The sequence below is a fragment of the Cottoperca gobio genome, chromosome 1, assembly GCF_900634415.1.
Source record: "Cottoperca gobio chromosome 1, fCotGob3.1, whole genome shotgun sequence".
In the NCBI taxonomy this organism is placed as follows: domain Eukaryota; kingdom Metazoa; phylum Chordata; class Actinopteri; order Perciformes; family Bovichtidae; genus Cottoperca; species Cottoperca gobio.
Window position 1 is genome coordinate 7,579,754 of NC_041355.1, and position 21,411 is coordinate 7,601,164.

The 21,411-nt window shown below is 42.2% G+C and overlaps 2 protein-coding genes across 4 annotated transcripts; one reads left to right on the top strand and one right to left on the bottom strand.

The window, feature by feature from the left end:
• The first annotated feature begins 892 nt into the window (after positions 1-892).
• smcr8b (Smith-Magenis syndrome chromosome region, candidate 8b) lies at positions 893-10,882 on the top strand. Its single transcript, XM_029433707.1, has 6 exons — positions 893-1,615; positions 4,714-5,126; positions 6,022-6,770; positions 7,733-8,200; positions 8,667-9,159; positions 9,430-10,882. The coding sequence occupies exons 1-6, from the start codon at positions 1,436-1,438 to the stop codon at positions 9,875-9,877; spliced, it is 2,751 nt and encodes a 916-aa protein (XP_029289567.1). The 5' UTR covers positions 893-1,435; the 3' UTR covers positions 9,878-10,882.
• Positions 10,683-21,163, bottom strand: LOC115009603 (uncharacterized). Of its 3 annotated transcripts, none has more exons than XM_029433730.1 (21): positions 21,029-21,163; positions 19,593-19,725; positions 19,396-19,504; positions 18,510-18,603; positions 17,526-17,676; positions 17,285-17,402; positions 16,278-16,403; positions 16,049-16,111; positions 15,813-15,935; positions 15,564-15,719; positions 15,420-15,473; positions 14,649-14,875; positions 14,480-14,559; positions 14,201-14,278; positions 14,019-14,096; positions 13,402-13,506; positions 13,177-13,282; positions 11,979-12,051; positions 11,736-11,787; positions 11,130-11,182; positions 10,683-11,043 (listed from the first exon to the last, which is right to left on the bottom strand). In XM_029433730.1, the coding sequence occupies exons 2-19, from the start codon at positions 19,714-19,716 to the stop codon at positions 11,757-11,759; spliced, it is 1,896 nt and encodes a 631-aa protein (XP_029289590.1). In that variant the 5' UTR covers positions 19,717-19,725; positions 21,029-21,163; the 3' UTR covers positions 10,683-11,043; positions 11,130-11,182; positions 11,736-11,756. The 3 variants fall into 3 exon arrangements, with proteins under 3 accessions (XP_029289590.1, XP_029289581.1, XP_029289598.1); XM_029433721.1 differs by having other exon boundaries at positions 14,649-14,878; XM_029433738.1 differs by lacking the exons at positions 11,736-11,787; positions 11,979-12,051 and having other exon boundaries at positions 14,649-14,878.
• Between the last annotated feature and the right edge of the window lie 248 nt (positions 21,164-21,411).

Below are 21,411 nucleotides of genomic sequence, written 5' to 3' on the forward strand. Positions count from 1 at the left end.
GATTTGATAGTTGATACAACACCTTTCTAATATAGTTCCGACTAAAACTGATACAACCTGATTGTTGTTACAGACTGTATTAGTTTTAGCAAGTTGTACCTCTGCCCTACCAATTTACCAATAAAAGCAGTTAGGCCCCCCTGCTCTAAAAAATATATATTCTTAATAAACAAGAGACAATAACGAAATTAAACGAACTTCCTAAGCAAAAATAACAAAATGTTGTGCTATTTTTTCCAACAAATAGTGACAAAACAACAAGCTCAGAGGCGGCTGAAATGGACAATTTAGTAGGTAGACTAAGTAAGTAATTTACTCTCACCTACAAAACTTTCTCTGTTAAAAAAATATGAATTCATAGGGTTAGGGAATAATAGACAAAATTGCAATCTATTGCAGTTGTAGTTTACTAAAAATCTTTAAAAAGATGCTTGCAGAACACTGGTGGAATCTCTGGGCCACCCGAGAGCACTGCAACAACATGGAAGGGCACCCCTGATTATGTGTTTCTTTCCAACATGGGGGCACCATTGAGTCCCTGAGTCCTACCAGGGTGCTGGAATGACAACAAATATCCGTATCCTATAGTACACTTGCACATTTTTTCAAATATAATCTGTCCTAATTATTACTTATCTTTTGAAATCTGATTACATAATCCTAATCACATGTAATCCGTTACTACCCAACCCTGTTTATACTTATAAGCCTATTTAATATACAAAAGTTGGTTTAGTGTCATGTGAACATGTTACATGGAGGGAGGGCCCCTAAACCAAATCCTGTTTAGGGGCCCCAAAAGTCTAGGGCCGGCCCTGGTATAGGCTACTCCAGCGGATGTTTTAAAAAGTATTTTATTTTGTAACTTGTGACCGGAAGTCATCATTGTATCTGACTTGTCTCGAGACCTATAGCCTGGTTTTCCATGAAGCGCCCCTTTCGCAACAGCAGTAAGCGGCACCGGCAAGTCCCCGGCCCGGCGTCTGTCACATGGCTAAATATGGGTTTAGTTTGACCGGCGGTCACTGAGCCACAAGTAGTTTCAGGCTGAAAGTTAGCTCACTATTACGAGAAAGAGGAACACAAATCCCGGGACTTCGTTTGTCTAACCGTGTGACTGCTGCCCGCAGGGAAGTTTCGCTTCTCCGTTAAGTTTCCTCTCATGTCTGTTCCTGAAACGGCGGCTTGTTTACGTGACTTATTGTTCAACGGAAGCGGAGAGGATACTCCTTTTAGTTTAGTTTCTTTGTACAGCTTACACTTCGGGGTTGTAGACAACTGCGCAACAAGTTTTTAACTCCCCGGTTGTTGTTGTTGTTGTGTGGTCCCGTGTGAACAGCTGACTCACCGACGGAAGGCCGGGCCGCACCGGTACATTGCGATGTTCAGTCCCGGAGCCGAGTAGATCCTCCATGGGTTGACCCTCCATCTGAAGATGATCTGGTCACCGGACCTGCTGGCCTTCACAGGCACTGAGGGGTTCGGGGAGGGAGAGGAGGAGCAGGAGGGTCTCCCTGAACAGCTCTCTGTCCCCCTCTTACCTCCACCCAACCCCTGGACCTCCTCCGCCCAGTTCCACAGAGACTTCATACTGGTGGCTGAATTCTCAGAGCAGGTGTGTGTTTTTATTTTGGATAAGAACAACTGTACCTGCTATGACACTGGTGTAGAAAAGAGTCATTAAACAAGACACCGACTTTCACTCACCTGTTTTGGTTACAGTGGTGGAATGTAACTAAAGTACATTTACTAAAGTACTTAAGTATAATTTTGAGGTCATTTTCTTGTTACTAGTTATTTTGCAGATTTGGATTATTAATACAACATATAAATTAACTAATAAATTCTGCTGCATTATTGTAGGTTAAGCTACCCAGTAGTATATCAAATAATTTCAATTAGTACCACCTTTACCAGCTGCAATATTTGCGATATGTACTTTTACTTTTGGTACTTTAAGTATATTTTGATGGTAATACTTTTATACTTTTACTTAAGTAAGATTTTGATTTCAGAACTTTTACTCAAGGAGATATTATGTAGTGGAAATAAGATTAGACTCTTTCTCTTGATCTTTTGGGGAAATAAAAAGTGTTACTGCAGCACATAAAACCAGACCAGATAAAGATAGCAAAAGGATAAGGAACATAAAGATATAGTAAAGCTATTTATTATTCATTATATAGTATGTGCATTAATGTTGCAAATGTGTGAACAGACAAAATCAAAACAATACCGCAGTTTCTTTTATAATCCTGTGTAAATTGCCAAAATAAATAGTATAATAGTAGAACGCAATAGAATAATAATAATGATACTGTATAAAAAATATGTAGTTAATTAAAATAAAGTTTGATAATAATGTGAATTACTTCTGTTTTGTTAGATAATACAATTTAACAAAACACCGAAGTTCTTTAGAAAAAGGAAGCTTGGGATATTTAATTATTTTATATTCTATTCTATTTTAGATACACGTGTGGTTATATTTTCTCAACAAAACTATTAACATTCTGTCATGTAATGGTGTCGCAACTGAAAGTGACTTAAATCAATTTTATTCAGGAAGTCTCAATGAGATCAAAATCTTTTACGCAAGAGAGTTCAACTTACATAAATTGTCTTCTAAACATGAGGAGCCACCCACACACAGGATCACCCACACACAGGGCATCACCCACACACAGGATCACCCACACACAGGGCATCACCCACACACAGGGCATCACCCACACACAGGCATCACCCACACACAGGGCATCACCCACACACAGGGCATCACCCACACACAGGATCACCCACACACAGCATCACCCACACACAGGGCATCACCCACACACAGGGCATCACCACACACAGGGCATCACCCACACACAGGCATCACCCACACACAGGGCATCACCCACACACAGCATCACCCACACACAGGGCATCACCCACACACAGGGCATCACCCACACACAGGGCATCACCCACACACAGGCATCACCCACACACAGGATCACCCACACACAGGATCACCCACACACAGGATCACCCACACACAGGGCATCACCCACACACAGGCATCACCCACACACAGGCATCACCCACACACAGGGCATCACCCACACACAGGCATCACCCACACACAGGGCATCACCCACACACAGGGCATCACCCACACACAGCATCACCCACACACAGGATCACCCACACACAGGGCATCACCCACACACAGGGCATCACCCACACACAGGGCATCACCCACACACAGGATCACCCACACACAGGGCATCACCCACACACAGGCATCACCCACACACAGGGCATCACCCACACACAGGGCATCACCCACACACAGGGCATCACCCACACACAGGATCACCCACACACAGGGCATCACCCACACACAGCATCACCCACACACAGCATCACCCACACACAGGGCATCACCCACACACAGCATCACCCACACACAGGATCACCCACACACAGGGCATCACCCACACACAGCATCACCCACACACAGGATCACCCACACACAGCATCACTCACACACAGGGCATCACCCACACACAGCATCACCCACACACAGCATCGCCCACACACAGCATCACCCACACCCAGGGCATCACCCACACACAGCATCACCCACACACAGCATCACCCACACACAGCATCACCCACACACAGCATCACCCACACACAGGGCATCACACAGCATCACCCACACACAGCATCACCCACACACAGGGCATCACCCACACACAGGGCATCACCCACACACAGCATCACCCACACACAGCATCACCCACACACAGCATCACCCACACACAGGGCATCACCCACACACAGCATCACCCACACACAGCATCACCCACACACAGGGCATCACCCACACACAGCATCACCCACACACAGGGCATCACCCACACACAGCATCACCCACACACAGGGCATCACCCACACACAGGGCATCACCCACACACAGCATCACCCACACACAGCATCACCCACACACAGGCATCACCCACACACAGGCATCACCCACACACAGGGCATCACCCACACACAGGGCACACAATTAGCACCATCCAAATGCTTGTAAAATATTTGGAAGTGGTTACTAGGTTTGCATCACTCACCAGCCAAAAAAACAATCGTAATCTATTGAGTGGCAAATTTGAACATTCACTACCTATCTGGCACCCTGCACACATAGATACAGAAATTATAAACCACAATCACACATATTAATTAAAATCTCAGGAGCAGCTTAAACTTTAGGTTCTCTCAGATGAATGAGCATGGTGCATAGTACTGAAACCAAGTTTTGAAACCGTGAAAATACAGATGTGCTAATGTTTTTTATCCAACCGGGGCCACAATGACGATTACACTTGATATAATACCTCATTAATCCCAGTGTAAAAAGTGTTGCACTACAGCAGCCACATGAATCACACAACCAGAGAATGTTCGGCTGCTTTTGCTTAAAGAATGACACATGATTAATCGATTATCAAAATAGTTGGCCATTCATTTAGTGTTAAACGACTGATTGTTTCAGACCTACACCTGACCTTTTACCATAACTCAGTTGTAAGTGCCGTCTGCAGTTATTCTCAATATTTCCTGATGTTTTAAATACTAAATAATCATTATTGGTGACTCAAGGTGAATGTTTATGTTGCACTGCGTCTCTACAAACCTCAGCTCTATGTCTTCCAGGTGGGACCCCAACCTGTGCTGACGATACCAGACAACCCCAGAGTCGTCGGATCGTTCGACCTCAACCACTTCTCTGTGCGCATCATGTCTGTGGACTACCAGGCGTCCGGCCCCGGCCACTCCCCTCCTGCGTCCCCCGGCCCCCGCCTCAACTTCAGCGAGGACTCCAAAGTGGTGCTGGGGGATTCGGCGGACGACGCGTTTGCATATGTTCACCACATGACCCTGTATGACCTGGAGGCTCGGGGCATGGTGCGTCCTTTCTGCATGGCGTACGTGTGTTCGGACCAGAAGAAATTGATGGAGAACTTCTCCGAGCTGTCGACAAGCTTCTCTCAGGCCTCCGACAGCCTCAAGACGGGAAACAGACAAGCGTTTTCTATGGAGCTGCAGAGAAAATTACAAGAGCTCGAGTAAGAACAGGATGTACTTTGATGAAGTAATAATTATTACAGATATATCCATATTGCCCAATATGTCACCCGATGAGAAGCAACAAACTGCACACAGAAGGGGAGTCTGTGTTCTTGATACAAACTAACATTGTAAGAGATTCATAAGGGCTATCTTAGCAGTTCAAACTGCAAATGAATGAAGGGAGATGGACGTTTCAAATTCAGTTTGAACAATAAAAATCCATTCAGCCACTATGGAGAGATTCATGGAGATATAGAAAAAGAAGGAAAACTATCTTGCGTAAACATTTGGTTTCAAGGAGTATAACATCAGTAAGCTATTACTGTATGTGGGAGAGTTCAACATATTGGGTTCATCTATTTATTTATTTTTTAAGGAAAAGAATATTAGCTGCTTGGAGGCATTATGTTTTCGGGTTTTCTGTCTGTACCATTATCGAGAATGCGATGTCTCAGGAAGGCCTGGAGGCAATTTCATCAAGTTTGGCACAAACTCAAGGATGAACTGACGGAGGTCAAAGGTCACTGTGACCTCACTAAACACATTTTTGTCCATAACTTAAGAATTCATATGCCAATTATGACAAATGTCTAATAAGATAAAATGATGCCAATCTGGACTGACAGACAGATGCTGTGGTTGCTGGAGGCATACAACAGTGAAGTGGTTTCTGTTGTTAAAACTACAGAATCTTTCCCTGGACACCACACCTCTGGTATACTGCGAAACACTGAGAGCTTTCCCTGGCAGCGAAAAGCTTAGGCAGCGTTGTGTGAACTTGTTTGGCCAGGGCTTGAATGCAACAAACATGCATTTATATGTAAAAGTCCTGCAGTCCAGCTTTAAGTTACTCTAAGTCTGCTGACAAAATAAACTCTCTGTTTGTTTCAGGTACACACGGTTGACTCTGCTGCAGGAGGCAGAACTTCCGAGGACGACAAATGGTTTCACAGAGGAGGGAGAAAAGGCAGACGAGCTTGAAGCTATAGAACTTACAATCTTAAATCATAGAGACCTCCTGCGCCAAGTCACTTCCTACCCGAACAGGAAGCTGAAACAGCCTGACTTCCTGCCTTACGACCCAGCCGACTCCCTCACTGATCCAACTGCGTTAATACCTCCTGAGCCCGGTTCCTCCACCTCCACCTCTTGCAGGTCTGAGCGCCGTCTGAAGCCTCTGGAGGAGCTTTGCAATGCCTACTTCCTGTCACTGATGAAGGAGAAGCTCGCTGACACAGAGTGCCGCCTACGTGGCGACAGGAGTGTGCTGCGAACTGCTCTCGTCACACGCTCGTTGTCCAGGAGGCTCGCGCTCATTAACTTCCTGTTTGAGCTGTGGAGCCCAGAGGATGGCACTGAGGACGAGCGAGAGAGCGCTGAGGCAGAACTTCAGAGAGCGACGGGGAGTAAGAGCGGCGTCGAGATGTTTCAATCAGAACCAATGAGCCTGGAGTCGTTCTGCTCCTGCGTGGAAGAGATCTCCATCAAACTGGAGGCAGGAGAAGCCGGGAGAATGACCCCTGACCCCTATGTTGCCACGGAGATGACAGGAAGCGTGAGCAGCAGCGACAGCATCGAAGTGCTCGGGACTGAGAAGTCTTATCGCACCCAGCATGTCGACACTGGATCTGACAGCAGAGGTACGGAAAACAATTAGTCGAGTACTTAAATTGAATATCTTTGTTTTACTGGGCTGATGGTGGACATTTATAGATATTTAAAGGAATACTTCACCATTTGTATCAATTACTCACCCCATGTTACCTTGAATTCTTGAAGAAAACTTTGTTTCTCTTGCATGCCGTTAACAAAGCCTCGCACAACTCGTGCAGTACATTCCAACTCTCATTTTTAAATAGTACTGTTTTAGCACAAATGCACAGCCCGCCTCCCAAAAAAAGCACAACCCCCATTTACTTCAATTCATCAAACATTTCTCTGTTTTTATGTCTCGGCGCTGGCGATGGCCGAGGCCGGAGGCGTTATGTTTTTGTGATGATCGTGACTTCATACGATAATTATGACAATTTCAGAAACATGTCTGACAGACATGGATGTGAACTGCAACTTTGTACTACGTTACATGGACTGGAGACAGTTTTTCAATACATTGTACTTCTAAGATTAGTCGTTTTGTAGAATATCTTTGACTATTACTTGAGTATTTTTTAAATAAAATAAACGCATTTCTAATCTGTTACTTTGGGCTACACACTTCTGGCAAATTTTAGTATTTAGCTGAGCTCACATGCACAGCAGCGTTGGTCCAACAGCAAAAGATAAGATAGCCTACACACACACACACACACACACACACACACACACACACACACACAACACACACACACACACACACACACACTTGTTATTATTATCTGTTGGGGACTTGTTTAAACGTAATGCATTGATATAATAAATTGATTCTAATGTTTTTTACAAGATATTTTTTACTCTTACTCAATATAATTCTAAATCAACAATACTTTTATTTGAGCACCGCTTTTGTGTACTCTACCCACTTACTGCATATTACAGTGTGTGCTCTCTCAAACCTGCCTCTCTGACAACTGGACCCGCTGACACAGTTCCCTCTCTTTAACAGAAACACCAGTCATGATGACGGACACCTCTTACAGGCGGGCCGTGGTAGATTCAAGCGCCAGGCGCGGGAGAGTGTACGCCAGACGAGCCAACAGTGAGGACAGCATCGAGGTACTGAGCACCACCGAGTCCATCTTTCCTGACGACCTCACCGCCATCACGGAGGAAGAATCGGAGCACCAACCTCTGAGTAACGGCTTTGAGAATGAGGAGGACATACTGGCAGAGTGTGACGCTGACGATGTGCTCATGGAGGAGAAGACAGTGAACGCAACTACTTCAGTAAATAAGAATGGAAACGAAGAACCCGTTAAGGAATATGACGGTCGTGTTGTCGGAGAAGAGGCCTTAAAGGAAATAACTGTTAGTGGTGGGGTTCTAGTGAAGGAGGAGAAGGTCGTTGAATGTTTGAAGAGCAATCAAGTCCCTGAAGACAACAGTCCTGAGAAGACGTCCAAACTACTGCGAGGTGAAACTCCATTCAGGTTTAGTCAACACTGATTTGGCAAATTTTGATAATCATGTTTGTGTCACATACACAATACAACGTGAAAGTCTTTTGTGCCTCGCTCCAGAAAGCATCTAACATATAGAAAATATATAATAGAACATAATGTTAAAGAAAGACAATTGTATGCAAAAATGTTTGGGCCGAAAATAACATACAGACACATTCTGACTTTATTACAACACGAGTCTATTTTTGTTGCTTTGCCTATATTGCTATTAGTTATAGCTGTTATAATACTAATACTATAATATAACACAACAAAGTCCGACAGGAGGACAAGAAATATAAGCAGACAATTAGGTTGTAAATTATTACCACACACACACACACACACACACACACACACACACACACACACACACACAGGTTGTAATGAACCAGAAATATCCTTTAACATGTAATAAACTGTTTGTTTTGTTATTAGTTGAAGAAGCAGTGGAGTCGACGCCTCAGTGGTCTAAAGTGCAGTCGGTGGCTGAACTTCATGTCAAATTCGCCCCACTAGTAGCCCCGGATGAGGTTGACCGGTGCGCTCCGCCCTGCGCTCCTCTCAGGCTGCTGAGCGTCGACGAGGCGTCTGACTGCACCAGCGTCGCCGGCTCATCAGACCTGCCCTCTCCCACCCAAAATGTCCAAAGCAACACCCGCTCAGATCAGAGGAGGAGAAGGAAGGCTGGACTGAGAGCCCTCAGGTTCCTCAAACAGAACTCGTTCTCCCAGCATGCCGTGTTTTGTCTCCTGAGCGGCCAGCCGCTGGTCGTCATCGGAGGAGACGAGATTTTGGTCAGGAAAATAGTGGACGCTCTGAGTCTCTTCCTGCCCGCTCCTGGTCCTGACGGGAACGCTGTGATGCTGTGTTTGACTATGCCTCTTCAACTGACCGACCTGCTCACCTGGAGACTGATGGGAATACACAGGTACACCACAAGACACAGCCAACTGTTTGATATTGATGTTTCCTTATTTTACATTTGTTTCATGCCTCAGCCCTTTCAGCACTTAATGTTGAGATGCCCCGTCATCCTTTCTTGGTTGCTTTATTTTATTTGCTCCTTTGTAAACTGTCCGTACACAGAATAACAAAAATACGTTACACTACAATAGCCTTCCAGTAAATACCAGTGTGCATGCCAATGTTAACAACAAATTAGATGCAAGTTCCATCCTCTCCTTTTCTGTTCGACCAGATCTTCCTCCAGCTCTTCGGTCAGCATTCTTCACTCTCTGACTCGCTACAGTCGTTATTTGGCGCTGTTGGACCTGGACCAGAGGACGCTGCGCTGTCCGTCATACTCCGGCTCTCTCATCGGCAGACTGGCTGATCCTCACTCCGGCATCAGCCGAGGCATCACCTACCTGCTGCACCTGGAGAGCTGCCTGACTGCACTGGCCAACCAGGCTCTTCTGTACACCTTTATTCCTGCTTTACAGCGTCCAAGCAATGCTGGAGGGAACAATGGCACAGGAGAAGAAGACTTCCTGTTGACACGTGGGTTCTGCAGCAGTGAGTACGATTTGAGAGTGATACATTACCTGTGTGACCTCATCAAACAGCGCCACGCAGGACGTGGACCACCGGTTTTAAGATTCTCTTACAACTCAATGCACCTGCATAGAAATACATATGCAGCATAAACACTGGATGGACGAAAACAATCCACAAGTCATGAAAATATTCTATAACAATACCTACAACCAAGTGCACTGATTTATCTACAACTTGAGTTGTGTCATCCGCCACTAAAGAATCACGCTTCTGTTTTCATCTGCAGTGTTGAATGTTTGCATGATTTTTACTCCATGATGCTGTTGGTCACGTATCTATAGATTACTGGACATCAATGCACTAGTGCCTGACTGGCACCAAGTTTTTTTTTTATTGCAGTGTTTTTAAAATGACAGCTTATTACTGAATCACATAAGAACTCTTCACAATTGAGCCGCATGTTTGCACACGGTGTAATTTAAAGGGATAGTAAGGATGTTTTTGAAGTGGGGTTGTGCGAGGTACTTATAGTATGTATTAGCTACTGTAGATGAAACAGACAGGAGTCACAAGCAAAGCTTTAACTGCTGTAGACGGGGGCACCAGCAAAACGTATTCAAGTGTTACGCTAAACATTTTGCTGCTGCCCGTCCACAGTAGTACATTGCTTAAATTCCATGCTGGTCTGTAAGTGTGGGGGGGGCCGACCACCACTATCTACTGTACATAATGCACCGATTATGGATAAGTGCCTCAAAACGCCACTTAAAAACAAAAAACTAAGTTTAAACTCTGAACTGTAGCTAATGACAGTGCGACAGCCTCCTTGTTTAACACTGTACTGTTCTTTATTGATGCAAATATGAGCCGATATTAGCGTGTATGTATTTACTCTGACAATTAAATCATAATCATGGATTCTAAATTAAGCAATAAAATCAGCATAAAAAAGGATACAGTTGCATTTTCTGTTTATTTACCAACATTACATGATTGCATTTGTAACAAAAGTAGATATCAATAAAATGTAAGCAAATCCCACAGTGCAGAATTACATTTTAGACCATCCAACATACTAAACTCAGATCAAAGCATTAAAGAATTATGCAACATAAAGTGTCTTTATAATGTTAATAAATGCTGGTTAACACTGAGGATGTGCTTGAAGTCTCTGTCCAGGTTTATTCTGACGTCTGTATAAAAACTCAGACGCACATTAATCCGCCGCTCCTCCAGCTCTCCACTGTACTCGGCTCAGTCTAGAGGACGGCGCTGCAGATTCAGTGTTTGACAGGAACATCCACATGGAATCCGGCTGCAACCACCAGAGGAACAAAGAGTCAATTATTAATTATAACAGTCATCAGCTGTTGGAACCAAATGTACGTCCGTAACACTTACAGTTTGGTTGTTTTATGTGCAAATGGAGCCAGTAATGGGAAAGAGGATCAGGCCTGGAGTGGGGTGGGGTGGGGGGGAGAAAAACACTATTATAACACTTCAACTCAGGATGCAGATCTCCACACTCACCACGCCAAGCAGAGGGGAAATCAGATCTGCAACATGCAACCAAGGGCTGAAACTAAATGTCTGTACGACTATTACTTTGAGCCTGAAACATAAATAATTTAGGTAACATTACATTCATCACCCCTCCTCTGCCTCTCGCACACATACAGAGTGAGAGAAAAGAACATTTTAATGGAGTGATGCATCCTTTTTGTAATCTAAATGTTATCTTTTTTTGATTCTCAAGGGTGGGTACACCACACGAGGGAGGACAATTAGTGTTACGGTTTCTTTATGGCCAAGATAGAGACAGATATAGAGGGACGTTGGAGTGCCGTTAGCAAGCTAATGTGGTTAGCTTTGTGATCAACTCTACTTGTATAAGACCCACCGCTAACAAGAAAAAGACACTGCAGACTTTTCCTTTTCAAAAGTGGATTCTTAAATAACAAGAAATACCCAGAGGAAGCAGCAGCTGATGAGAGTTGTGGGACTTACAGCTGACACTGAGCCTTCCCTTTACAGATAGTTTAAAGGTCCACTGGACTGCCTACATGGAGGAGCAGACACAGAAGGATAAATCAACACCACAACAATGGAAAACAAGGCAACAGATCAAATCCACAGCCTTTTACTAGCTTTTATAATCCAGTATAAAAAAGGAAAATAGAAAAGTTCACGTTGGATTTTTGAGCTCAAAAAGAGTTGTGGAGCTTCTGTTATGAATTAAATATGACTCACTGGTCCCAGTTGTCTGTTGGAGAAGACCAAGTGGATACAGTGGTGCAAAGAAAGGGTAACAAATGATCCCCATCTGACGGAGACAGAAAAACAAAGACATACTAAGCTGTCGTACCTCAAGTTACTTTGGCTTCTCTACACACGAGTTGTTTCATCTTCATTCACAGATACAGTGAAGAGTTTCTGACCACTAGTGGCACTTTATATGTTTTTATGAGCGTTTCCTAGGGTTTGTATCTTGTGCTTCATCAGCAGCAGCACAGAGGGGATGTGGTACAAATTGCTGCAGAGGGCAGCAGGTGAGTTGTGGTAATGGTGGATAAAAAGATGCTGATACTTATATTTAACTAAATAATGATAAAATATTTATTTTTTTACATTGCAAAACTGTAACAGCAACTGCAGCCGGTTTATAGTTTTGACCTGGCATTAATTAATGAACCTGTCATTCCACCTGACATTTCATGGGAAGCGTACTGAGGACTTCAGGGAGCAGTGGTGTTTTAACTTGGTGCAATTCCCACATGTGGCCACTAGGTGTCACTAAAGTGTACAAATAACTTGTTAAGCCTGGGCCACAGCTGCAGACTTCTGCATGTGCATGATGACATCACACAGCTGCTGCCAGCCCTTTCTTTCTACATTAAGTTTTACTTTGATAATGATCATCAAGAATACAATGTTTTATTTAATTTCCCTAAAAATCTAATTATTTATTTTAGACTTAGATTTTTTCCCCATGTCTGTGACATATTGTACAGATCTAGATATTGAAACTGTAGTGAAAAGTTTAAATGTTGCTGGTATAGTGTCAACATAACCACCACCAATATAATTTTCAGACTATTTTGTGCAGTGAAACACGTGCGTCACATGGAAAAAAATTGACGAGACTCCGAATCTCCAGATGAGAAGCAGCCGCGCTGCTCATGTGGCTGCTAACTGGTTAACGTTGGCGCCACAATGAAAAGCGGTTCCTCGACGTGCACACGCTGCTCAGCTAGGCGTTGTGCCCCGGGATCTTTTAGTTAACGAGAACCCAAAACATCTTTGCCTGAAATAAATGTTTAATGAATAATTTAACCTGAGTTCTTCTTTATTGATGATTCGACCCATTATTGATGTTTCGACCCCCCCAGATAAGGAAGTTGAGGGTCTAGTGCATTGATTTATCATCAAGAGAAAGATGCCCACACACCTGTCGTGCTTTCCATCTCTTTCGAGATCTCCAGTAAGAAGGATCGGAGGCGTTCTGGGCTGGACGACAAACTGCCCCACAGCCACCCGAGAGCCCACACGTTCTCCTGAGAGACAGAAATGTTACTGGATAAAACCTTTAGATCCTTATTTCAGCTTCATGGTGCTAAAGGAACATGGAAAACAGGAGGTGACATCTAAAAAAGGAAAAGAAACAGGAGATTACCTTAAATGTATTGAGCACAGGGAGGGCCGGACTCAGAGGAGCACTAAGGATTCGCAAACATAAAGCCCCGGTTACCAACAGCAACATGGCCTGATCTGGGTACACCTGTAAACACAAACACACAAATATTAACTCGGGATGTACCAAATACTTTGAAGCTTCATTCATAACATTCTAAAATCAACACGTTCTTTGTTTTCTTTTGTCTCCTCGTTCCGTTTAAACTCAGTATTTCTGCACTTGTGGATAAATATTAAGGAAACACTAATGTTACTTGAATTATACTATTTTTTTTTTTATTATTATTCCAGTGGCGGCTGTGTGGGATTGTTTACGACTCGTGATTTACAATAACTCCCGAGCGTTGTAAACTCATATTTTATAGAAAAAAGGATGATGTAATTATTTCCAAAATTCGCAGCATGTTTTTCAAACACAACATTTATTTATTTGGGTGATGATGTCATAAAATATGACAGCAGACATTTGAAGCTTCAATCGAAAAAACCTCAATAGAAGCTTTGAATGTGAAGAAATGACATTCTGGACAGCAGTTTATTTACCACTCGTAACATCCACGGATTTGAGTGTATCCGAGTAGATCATAACGTACGAACCGTCTGAAAGAATCGCGGGATCTGTATGTTTGACCCGTGCTGGTCGTTCAGTATTGAAGTCACAACATCCTTCGCTTCCTGAAGTCCAGACATGAGAGACACAAATACAGAATGAAAACAACTACTGCTGAAAAATAAAGGGAAAATTCTATATAATTCTATAAAAACAAGAAATAGCATACCTGTAGGAACTGTGGGCTCGGGTCTTGCAGAGGCGCGAGTGTGTTGACGACTGCGAGTAAAGTGGTCCAACACTGAGACTGGATCGGAAAGGTGTCAGACGTACAATCACACATTGGAACATGCTACGCAAGTCATAAATGTGTTTATAGAGCACATGCATCAAGCACACAAACTATTCAAGACAATAAAACAAACTGATATTTAAAAAAGAAGTGCAGCTGATGATCTGATTGTTGGTTTGTTGTGAAACTGAACAGTGGTGAACGCTGCAGACTCACGTCAGTGAAGACGGCAGAGCAGCATCTCTGAACCCTGAGAGCAAACCTCACCAGAGGAACATGACTCAGTGGCACGGCATCTAGAGACAGGAGGGAGTTATTATGATATTATTATTTATAATAAATAATAAAAAGGTACAAAAACATTTATCATTTATCTACGGCGGACCTTTAATTGGCTCCCACGCTGCGTCTGTAGAGCAGAGCTGTGCTGGCTGACTGACCGCCAGCTTTGGTGCTGTTGCCGTTTTAAAGACGCGGAGATAAAAGAGGAAGAGTTGTGGCGTGAAGCGGGAGGCGGGGGCGTTCACTGAGGGGAGCAAACTGCTCAGAGCGGACCCTAAATCCCCGGCCATGCACATGAAGAACGGGATGAGGTCTTGTACCTTCTGGAGGCTACTGGAGAGACAAAACAAATGCAGCAGGTCAACATCTTGATGTCGCGTAGAAATAATAGAGAAATCTATGCATGAAATCTAAGCACATACTTAATTCAGGACTGAAATTAACTCAGTAAAAAAGGTGGAAAATAATATAAATATATATATTATTTCTATAGCAGTTTTAAGATGGGACATTTGTGTCCTCTAAGGTAACAAGTGGAAGTTTATTGTTTATCTGTCAATGCACCAAATGTTTTAAATGCATCAAATGAAATGTTGTTGCTCATCAACACGTATCAGACTGTGGAAAAACATAATGAATCTAATTCCCCTAGCATTTAGTATACATACAGTTAACATATTTAACTCGGTGATTAATAATATTAATGTGGAAAATTATTTTAATATACAATTTTATGACATTTTTCTCCTCTAAGAGAAACTTCTTTAAAGTGAGGCACAAGGAGTTACAATGTCACTTTTACTCAGTGTTGGGGAAAAAAGACACCATCTTTGTTAAATACACGATAAAATTAACTCTCTTTTTAAAGACTCACAGTTTGGAATCGTCAGTCTCGACAACACGTAGGTAGCGACACAATTCTCTATATCTGCAGACACAAAATAACAGCCAAAGTAAAGAGTCTATATGTTATACAAGTCTGAATGTGTGTGTGTGTGTTTGTGTGTGTGTTTTGTACCTGTGCTGTTGCTGTAGTAGTTCTGTTCTCAGTAGAACTACAGCAAACTGTTCAACTAGAACGTCCTTCTTGCCTTTGTCTTTACGGATGCCCGACACGTTCTGCCCCTTCAGCACAGACACCAGCAGGACATCATCCCAAAGACGAACAGTCAGGCTGAAGCACACACACACACGTAGTTATAATAATACTCAAAAAGACTTTAATATGCACACACACACACACACACACACACACACACACACACACCTGTTCTTCATGCTCTTCAGCTCAGTGGGGAAATTGAACCTCTTGTAAAAGTCCTGCAGTTTGTGGATGAACTCTGGTGTAAAATCAGCCATCACCATCTGTCTCTGCACGGACGCTATTACCCTGCAAAAACCCAAACAAATGCACGGACGAAGAAAACACACAAATCAATTAGCGACAGACAGATCACAACATGAGGTCTGTGTGTGTGTGTGTGTGTGTGTGTGTGTGTGTACCTCTGCAGTAACACCAGTTTGGCTTCAGCAGCATTAGCCATGGGAGACTGTAAGATGAAAGTCCTGAAGAGAATCATATCACCCCGGAGAAAATGAATAAACAAAAAACATAAGAGCTGTGAACAGGAAATGCTACTTTGTGTGTGTGATTTTAATTATACACACCAACTTCCTTTGTCTTTTTTCCTTTTAAAACATGAGGATTTATGACTTTTATACAGATTATTACCCTGAGACATGAAAATGAAGAAGAAAGTTCTCAGCAGCTCCTAGTCTCATGATGGCAGCAGCTCTGTCGTCCTGTTTATCTGCTTTGTTCAGGAAGGACGACACAAACTCGTACACGGGTGTGTAACTGCAAAAGAAAAGAAAAGAACAATAATGTCCGTGCTTGACATGTGACATAATGGCGTATTTGTAGCCATGCTCTACAAATAATAAGATTAGTCCAAGGCTTTGGTCTGAATTTAAAAACACTGCATGTAGAGTCTGTCTACAAACTTCTGGGTATTTTTAATCTGTCCTGTTGTTCATGGTTTGCGTCACCTCTCCCCGGCGCTGCGTGTTACGTGGAACCCGTCTTTTTCACCATGCCTTTTGGGTGAGACATTTTTGCTGTCATCGCCATTTATATCTATACATCTAATGTATTTATGATTCAATTGTTTACAAGAGCACAAAGTTCTTCGTAGATTTAAGCCTCGTCATTTTGCTTTCTAAATGCTGCGGTTTGTTGCATCTAACTCGGCCTTCAACACTAATACCGTTTGCCATCTCAGCACTTTGACAATGATGGGAAATCTTACAACGGGCACTCCATCGATTTAGTATTACACTTTCGTAAAGTTATATGGAAGTCATAATAGATTTAGAGAAGAATTAATTCAATTAGTGGACTAATCATTGCAGCTCTACCAGATATTTCATTACACCCTCTGTGCTTCATAAACACACACGACTTTCAAACTCCACGCTTGTAATGCCAATGACGTATACTGAACTTCATGTGGGAAATAGTTGAGTGCCCCTTTAAGACTTTTTGGGTTTGGCATGACAAAGTTCAGCACATTTATGGTGAAATGTTTGCGTGTCCACAAACTTTCTCATGGTGTTGGATGGGCATTTGGTAAACACATTTATTGGTGTGGATGAATCCTAATGACAAAAACAACCAAATCACAGATCTCTGATATAAATGATCCTCTGGATGGATAACAGCTCTGCTACGTCACTCACTCGAAGACGCGACATTTCTGGATCGATTGGCTCACGCCGTACTGCTCCAGCATGTTTCCCATCAGGAAGGAAGAGAACTGTGTAGCGAGGCTTAGTCTGAAGCTGTGCAGCATCATCTCTGGACAAGAGGAAGACAAATCCAGTGGCAGTGAAATGACATACAATTACAGTCTGAGGTTTTCCAAATGTCACTGTGATCTCCGTGTGTGTGTGTGTGTGTGTGTGTGTGTGAGAAGTTTACCTGCTTGTCGGAGGTGAGAATCTATATCAGACAGAGTGAGGTTGAAAGTCTTCAGTCCTCCAAGCAAAGAGCAGTTTCTGTGGTTGCTCCAGAATTCGCTCCTTTTGTGGCTGTTGCAGTGACACACGCCGCTGTGACACCACATTTCACACTGAAAACACACACATGCATACACACAGGACAACAATATTATTACAGCTGTAAGGTTTCTTTTCCCCTCTTAAATCACAAAAGCAACATTTTTAATTATCTATAAATAAATGTGATTATTGTCTTAATTTAGGATCACCCTCTAAATAAATTGAACAATAAATAAATAAATGCATTTAATTCCATCAGATTACATTTTAGATCTAGGATTAATAATTTCATGTTGAAAATAGAGAAAATGCTTTTTATGCTCCAAAATATGTCATAACAATAAGACAATAAATGTCAATACAACAGACATAACTATTTAAGAATAATCACCTTTGTGCAGTTTACAAAGTTTTTTGTTGTTGAGAACATATAGCTGGAAGTAGCATTTTTTATAAGGACAATGCATAATCAACATTTCTGTAAATGCACTAAGTCAGCTGGCTGTTCTAAAACCAATCAAAGTTTGCAGTGAAGAAAGGAAGACATCAGCTTAGCAACACAAGAGTCATGGTAACGTTCACTAAAGGGTTCTTGTATTGGACTGTACTGTATAAGTGTTACTGTTACACAGGTACAACCTTTCTTCAATTCAGTACGATGCTTCTGTGGCTTTCTTTTTTGTTGATCTGAAATGACCGACTATGGGAAAAGGAGAATAATCAACCCACTTTATGTTAACATCTAAAAAGGAGTTTGGATGCATTTGTGCTGACAAAGGTATTTACAAAAGCATGCGCACCTATAGGTGACAAGGTGACAGAAAAACGTATAAAAAAGATGGAAAAATAAGAGTTTGCACACAACATGAAGAGTCTACAGTTTACAGACTACATCAACACATACCGATGAGGCCAGCTTGTCACAGATGTAGCAGAAGCACTGATCACACATGAGCTGGTTAGCGGCCACCGGAGCTCCGATCTCACAATCTGTAGGCCTGAGCAGGACAGAGGAGAGGCCGTGTGAGTATCTCCCATAGGAGGGACAAAAAACACAATATTTACTAAATATTTGCGTCGAACCTCCACAGCCACGCTCCAGTGCACGCTGAATACTCGGCATGTAGATTTATGCAAGCAAGGCTGAAAACAGAAGCTCAAACGTGCGAGTGCCGTCTGCACTGCGATAGCAACATGTGTTGATGTGCTGCTGAAACTGGAGCGGCAACGATTAGTCGACTAATTGGTTGGGCAATCGGGTTTGGGACTCGAGTCTGTGACGAGGACAGCGTTGCTCTTGCCGAGTGTTGTTCACCGCTTACATGTTACAGCTTAATACAGAAATGTTTGGGTGCTTTAAATGTTTAAATATAGCCACGGTGAATCTAATTAAAAACACCTAAATGTACACACTTTGTAAGCTATGTTCACTTTCACAGCATACGAGATGCTTTTCATTTGTATATTGTGACCCGTTGCCTTTTTGGAAAGTGTTTGTTTAATGTTTGTAAAGTATAATACAGAAGTGTCAGAAATGTTCTTAATGTTAATAATGAAAATAGTTTACCAACGTTGACAGTGGAGAACATACAACCTCAGTTCCCAGCAGGTGAATTTGGTCTTTCTTTGACACTTGCACTACCGTTAAATAAATGAAAAGAAATGTGCATTTGGGTTTTTCTTTCACTGTACCGAGCTGAACCGTGATTACTAAACCGGGATATGAACCGGACTGTGACTTCTGTGCACCGTTACACCACTACAAAGTGTGTGTGTGGCAATTTACTCACGTGAAAGGATGTATGGGACAGTCATAGCGCGCGTGAGGCAGCACCTCAGCGCGGCGGGAGAAGGTAATGACCAGGTCTTCGTCCAGAGCACTGGGAGGTACAGCACCGCCTGAAACACAGAAGAGCAGCAGCTGGTGACTATTTATAAACATAAACAAGCTTCACATAAAGGCTGCTGGTGTGCTAACAGTTGTTACCGCTCTTCTTCACATCCTCCACCTCCACGATGAGAACAGAGGGTTCATTGCATGATATGTCATCTTCACAGTCTTCATCATCACTGAGGATGATGATTTCTTCAGTGCCAACCGTCGTACACATCGGAAATGTCTGGCACAAAAACAGGGAAAGAAAAAGTCACAGATGTGTGAGATGTTGGTCTGGTCTTTGAGGAGTGGGGGAAGAAGTATTCACATCCTTTATTTAAGTTAAAGTACTAATAAACGTTCTGCAATCAAAACCTTACGTAAAAGTATGTAAATATTATCAGCTAAATTGACCTAAGGTATAAAAAGTAAAAGTATTAACTGTGCAGTAAAATGTTCACTGTCAGTGTTTTACTTTTACATGTGATGTTGTTGGATTAATATCACTGCTGCATTAATGTGCATGTTGCATTTTACTCCATTAGATGTTTATGGTTGTGCTGACTTTAACTCCTCTGTTAATATTTATTTTAGGGAGGCACCGGGAAGCTTTTTTAACATCATCCTCGATTCACCTTTTTATTATATTTTAAATACGATCACATCATCATTTCTGTCACATAGATGTTGTATTTTTACTATGCTATTTATTCTGTACACACGTAATCTATTGCACGTCTGTCCGTCCTGGGAGAGGGATCCCTCCTCAGTCTCTCCCTGAGGTGGCTTCCATTTTTTCCCCCTTTAATTGTGGGGTTTCTTTTAGGGAGTTTTTCCTTGTGCGAGGGTCTAAGGATGTGGTGTTGTATGATGTACAGTCTGTAAAGCCCACCGAGACAAATGTGTAATTTGTGATATTGAGCTATATAAATACATTTGATTTGAATGTATATACTGCTGGGTAGTTTAATCTACAACAATGCATCTTTTTCTATAAAGACATAATAAGTTTGTAGTGTCGCTGTTCTGTGAGAATCACGTATCTTCTCTAAACAGTCATCTTTTTATGACTTCAGAAACACAGCAGTGTTTCAGCCCATAAAGGAACTCTTCATCTTTCAGTTTATCAACACAAAATCAACACATCTGGAGATGCATGCAACTAAAACTGTCAGACCAGTAGTGCAGTAAAAAGTACAATATTTGCCTCCGAGACGTAGTGGAGTACTCAGGTAAAGTACAAGTACTTCAAATTAGTACTTGAGAGTACAGTACTTGAATAAATGTAATTTGTTACATTCAACCACGGTCTTTAAGTGAGCGAGTTACATATTAAACTTTCCTACACAGCCCACACCAAACCACATTAGTGTTCGCACTTTTAAGACGCTAGCTAGCTTTCCTCAAAACAGGAAACAGAAAGTTAAATACGTGTAAACAGACAGAAGATTATGTATGTCAACATTAAAAGTGTACTTCTTTACTGCAAAATATAGATGTATAATACGTTTGAATGGTTGTTATCATTCCAGCGACAATTCTCTTACCTTTGTTGATAGTTTAATCAATCAAAATAAATAAATAGTTTTTGGCGCCCGGAGTTTTCCAATCTCACCATCACCGGAAGAGACGTTTGTTTTCTTCTTTGTTGGCTTTATTGGCGGTTGGAAAACCAGGTAGAAGCTGTATTATCGCCACCTACTGGACAGCAGTGTGGAGCAGAAAATAAAAGAATAAATAAATATTCTTTGATAAACCTGTTTCTTTCAGTCGTTAATTAACTTATGGATTGTCGATGTCATTCATAAGTAGACATTCTGATCATTTGTTTCTAAATGCTAATAACATTTCTATTTTTTCTTGCATATTCTCTTATCCCTTTAACTTTATTGTCTTTCTATTTTGGTTTTATTTATTGTTTTTTTTCTTT

Coding starts and splice junctions, on each gene's coding strand:
- smcr8b (XM_029433707.1), top strand. CDS start 1,436: ATGATCTGGTCACCGGACCTGCTGGCCTTCACAGGCACTGAGGGGTTC. Junction 1,616..4,713: donor TGGCTGAATTCTCAGAGCAG/GTGTGTGTTTTT, acceptor TATGTCTTCCAG/GTGGGACCCCAACCTGTGCT. Junction 5,127..6,021: donor AGAAAATTACAAGAGCTCGA/GTAAGAACAGGA, acceptor TGTTTGTTTCAG/GTACACACGGTTGACTCTGC.
- LOC115009603 (XM_029433721.1), bottom strand. CDS start 19,716: ATGTGTACGACGGTTGGCACTGAAGAAATCATCATCCTCAGTGATGAT. Junction 17,677..18,509: donor GTGACAAGCTGGCCTCATCG/GTATGTGTTGAT, acceptor GTGTGTTTTCAG/TGTGAAATGTGGTGTCACAG. Junction 15,720..15,812: donor CTGAAGAGCATGAAGAACAG/GTGTGTGTGTGT, acceptor TGTGTGCTTCAG/CCTGACTGTTCGTCTTTGGG.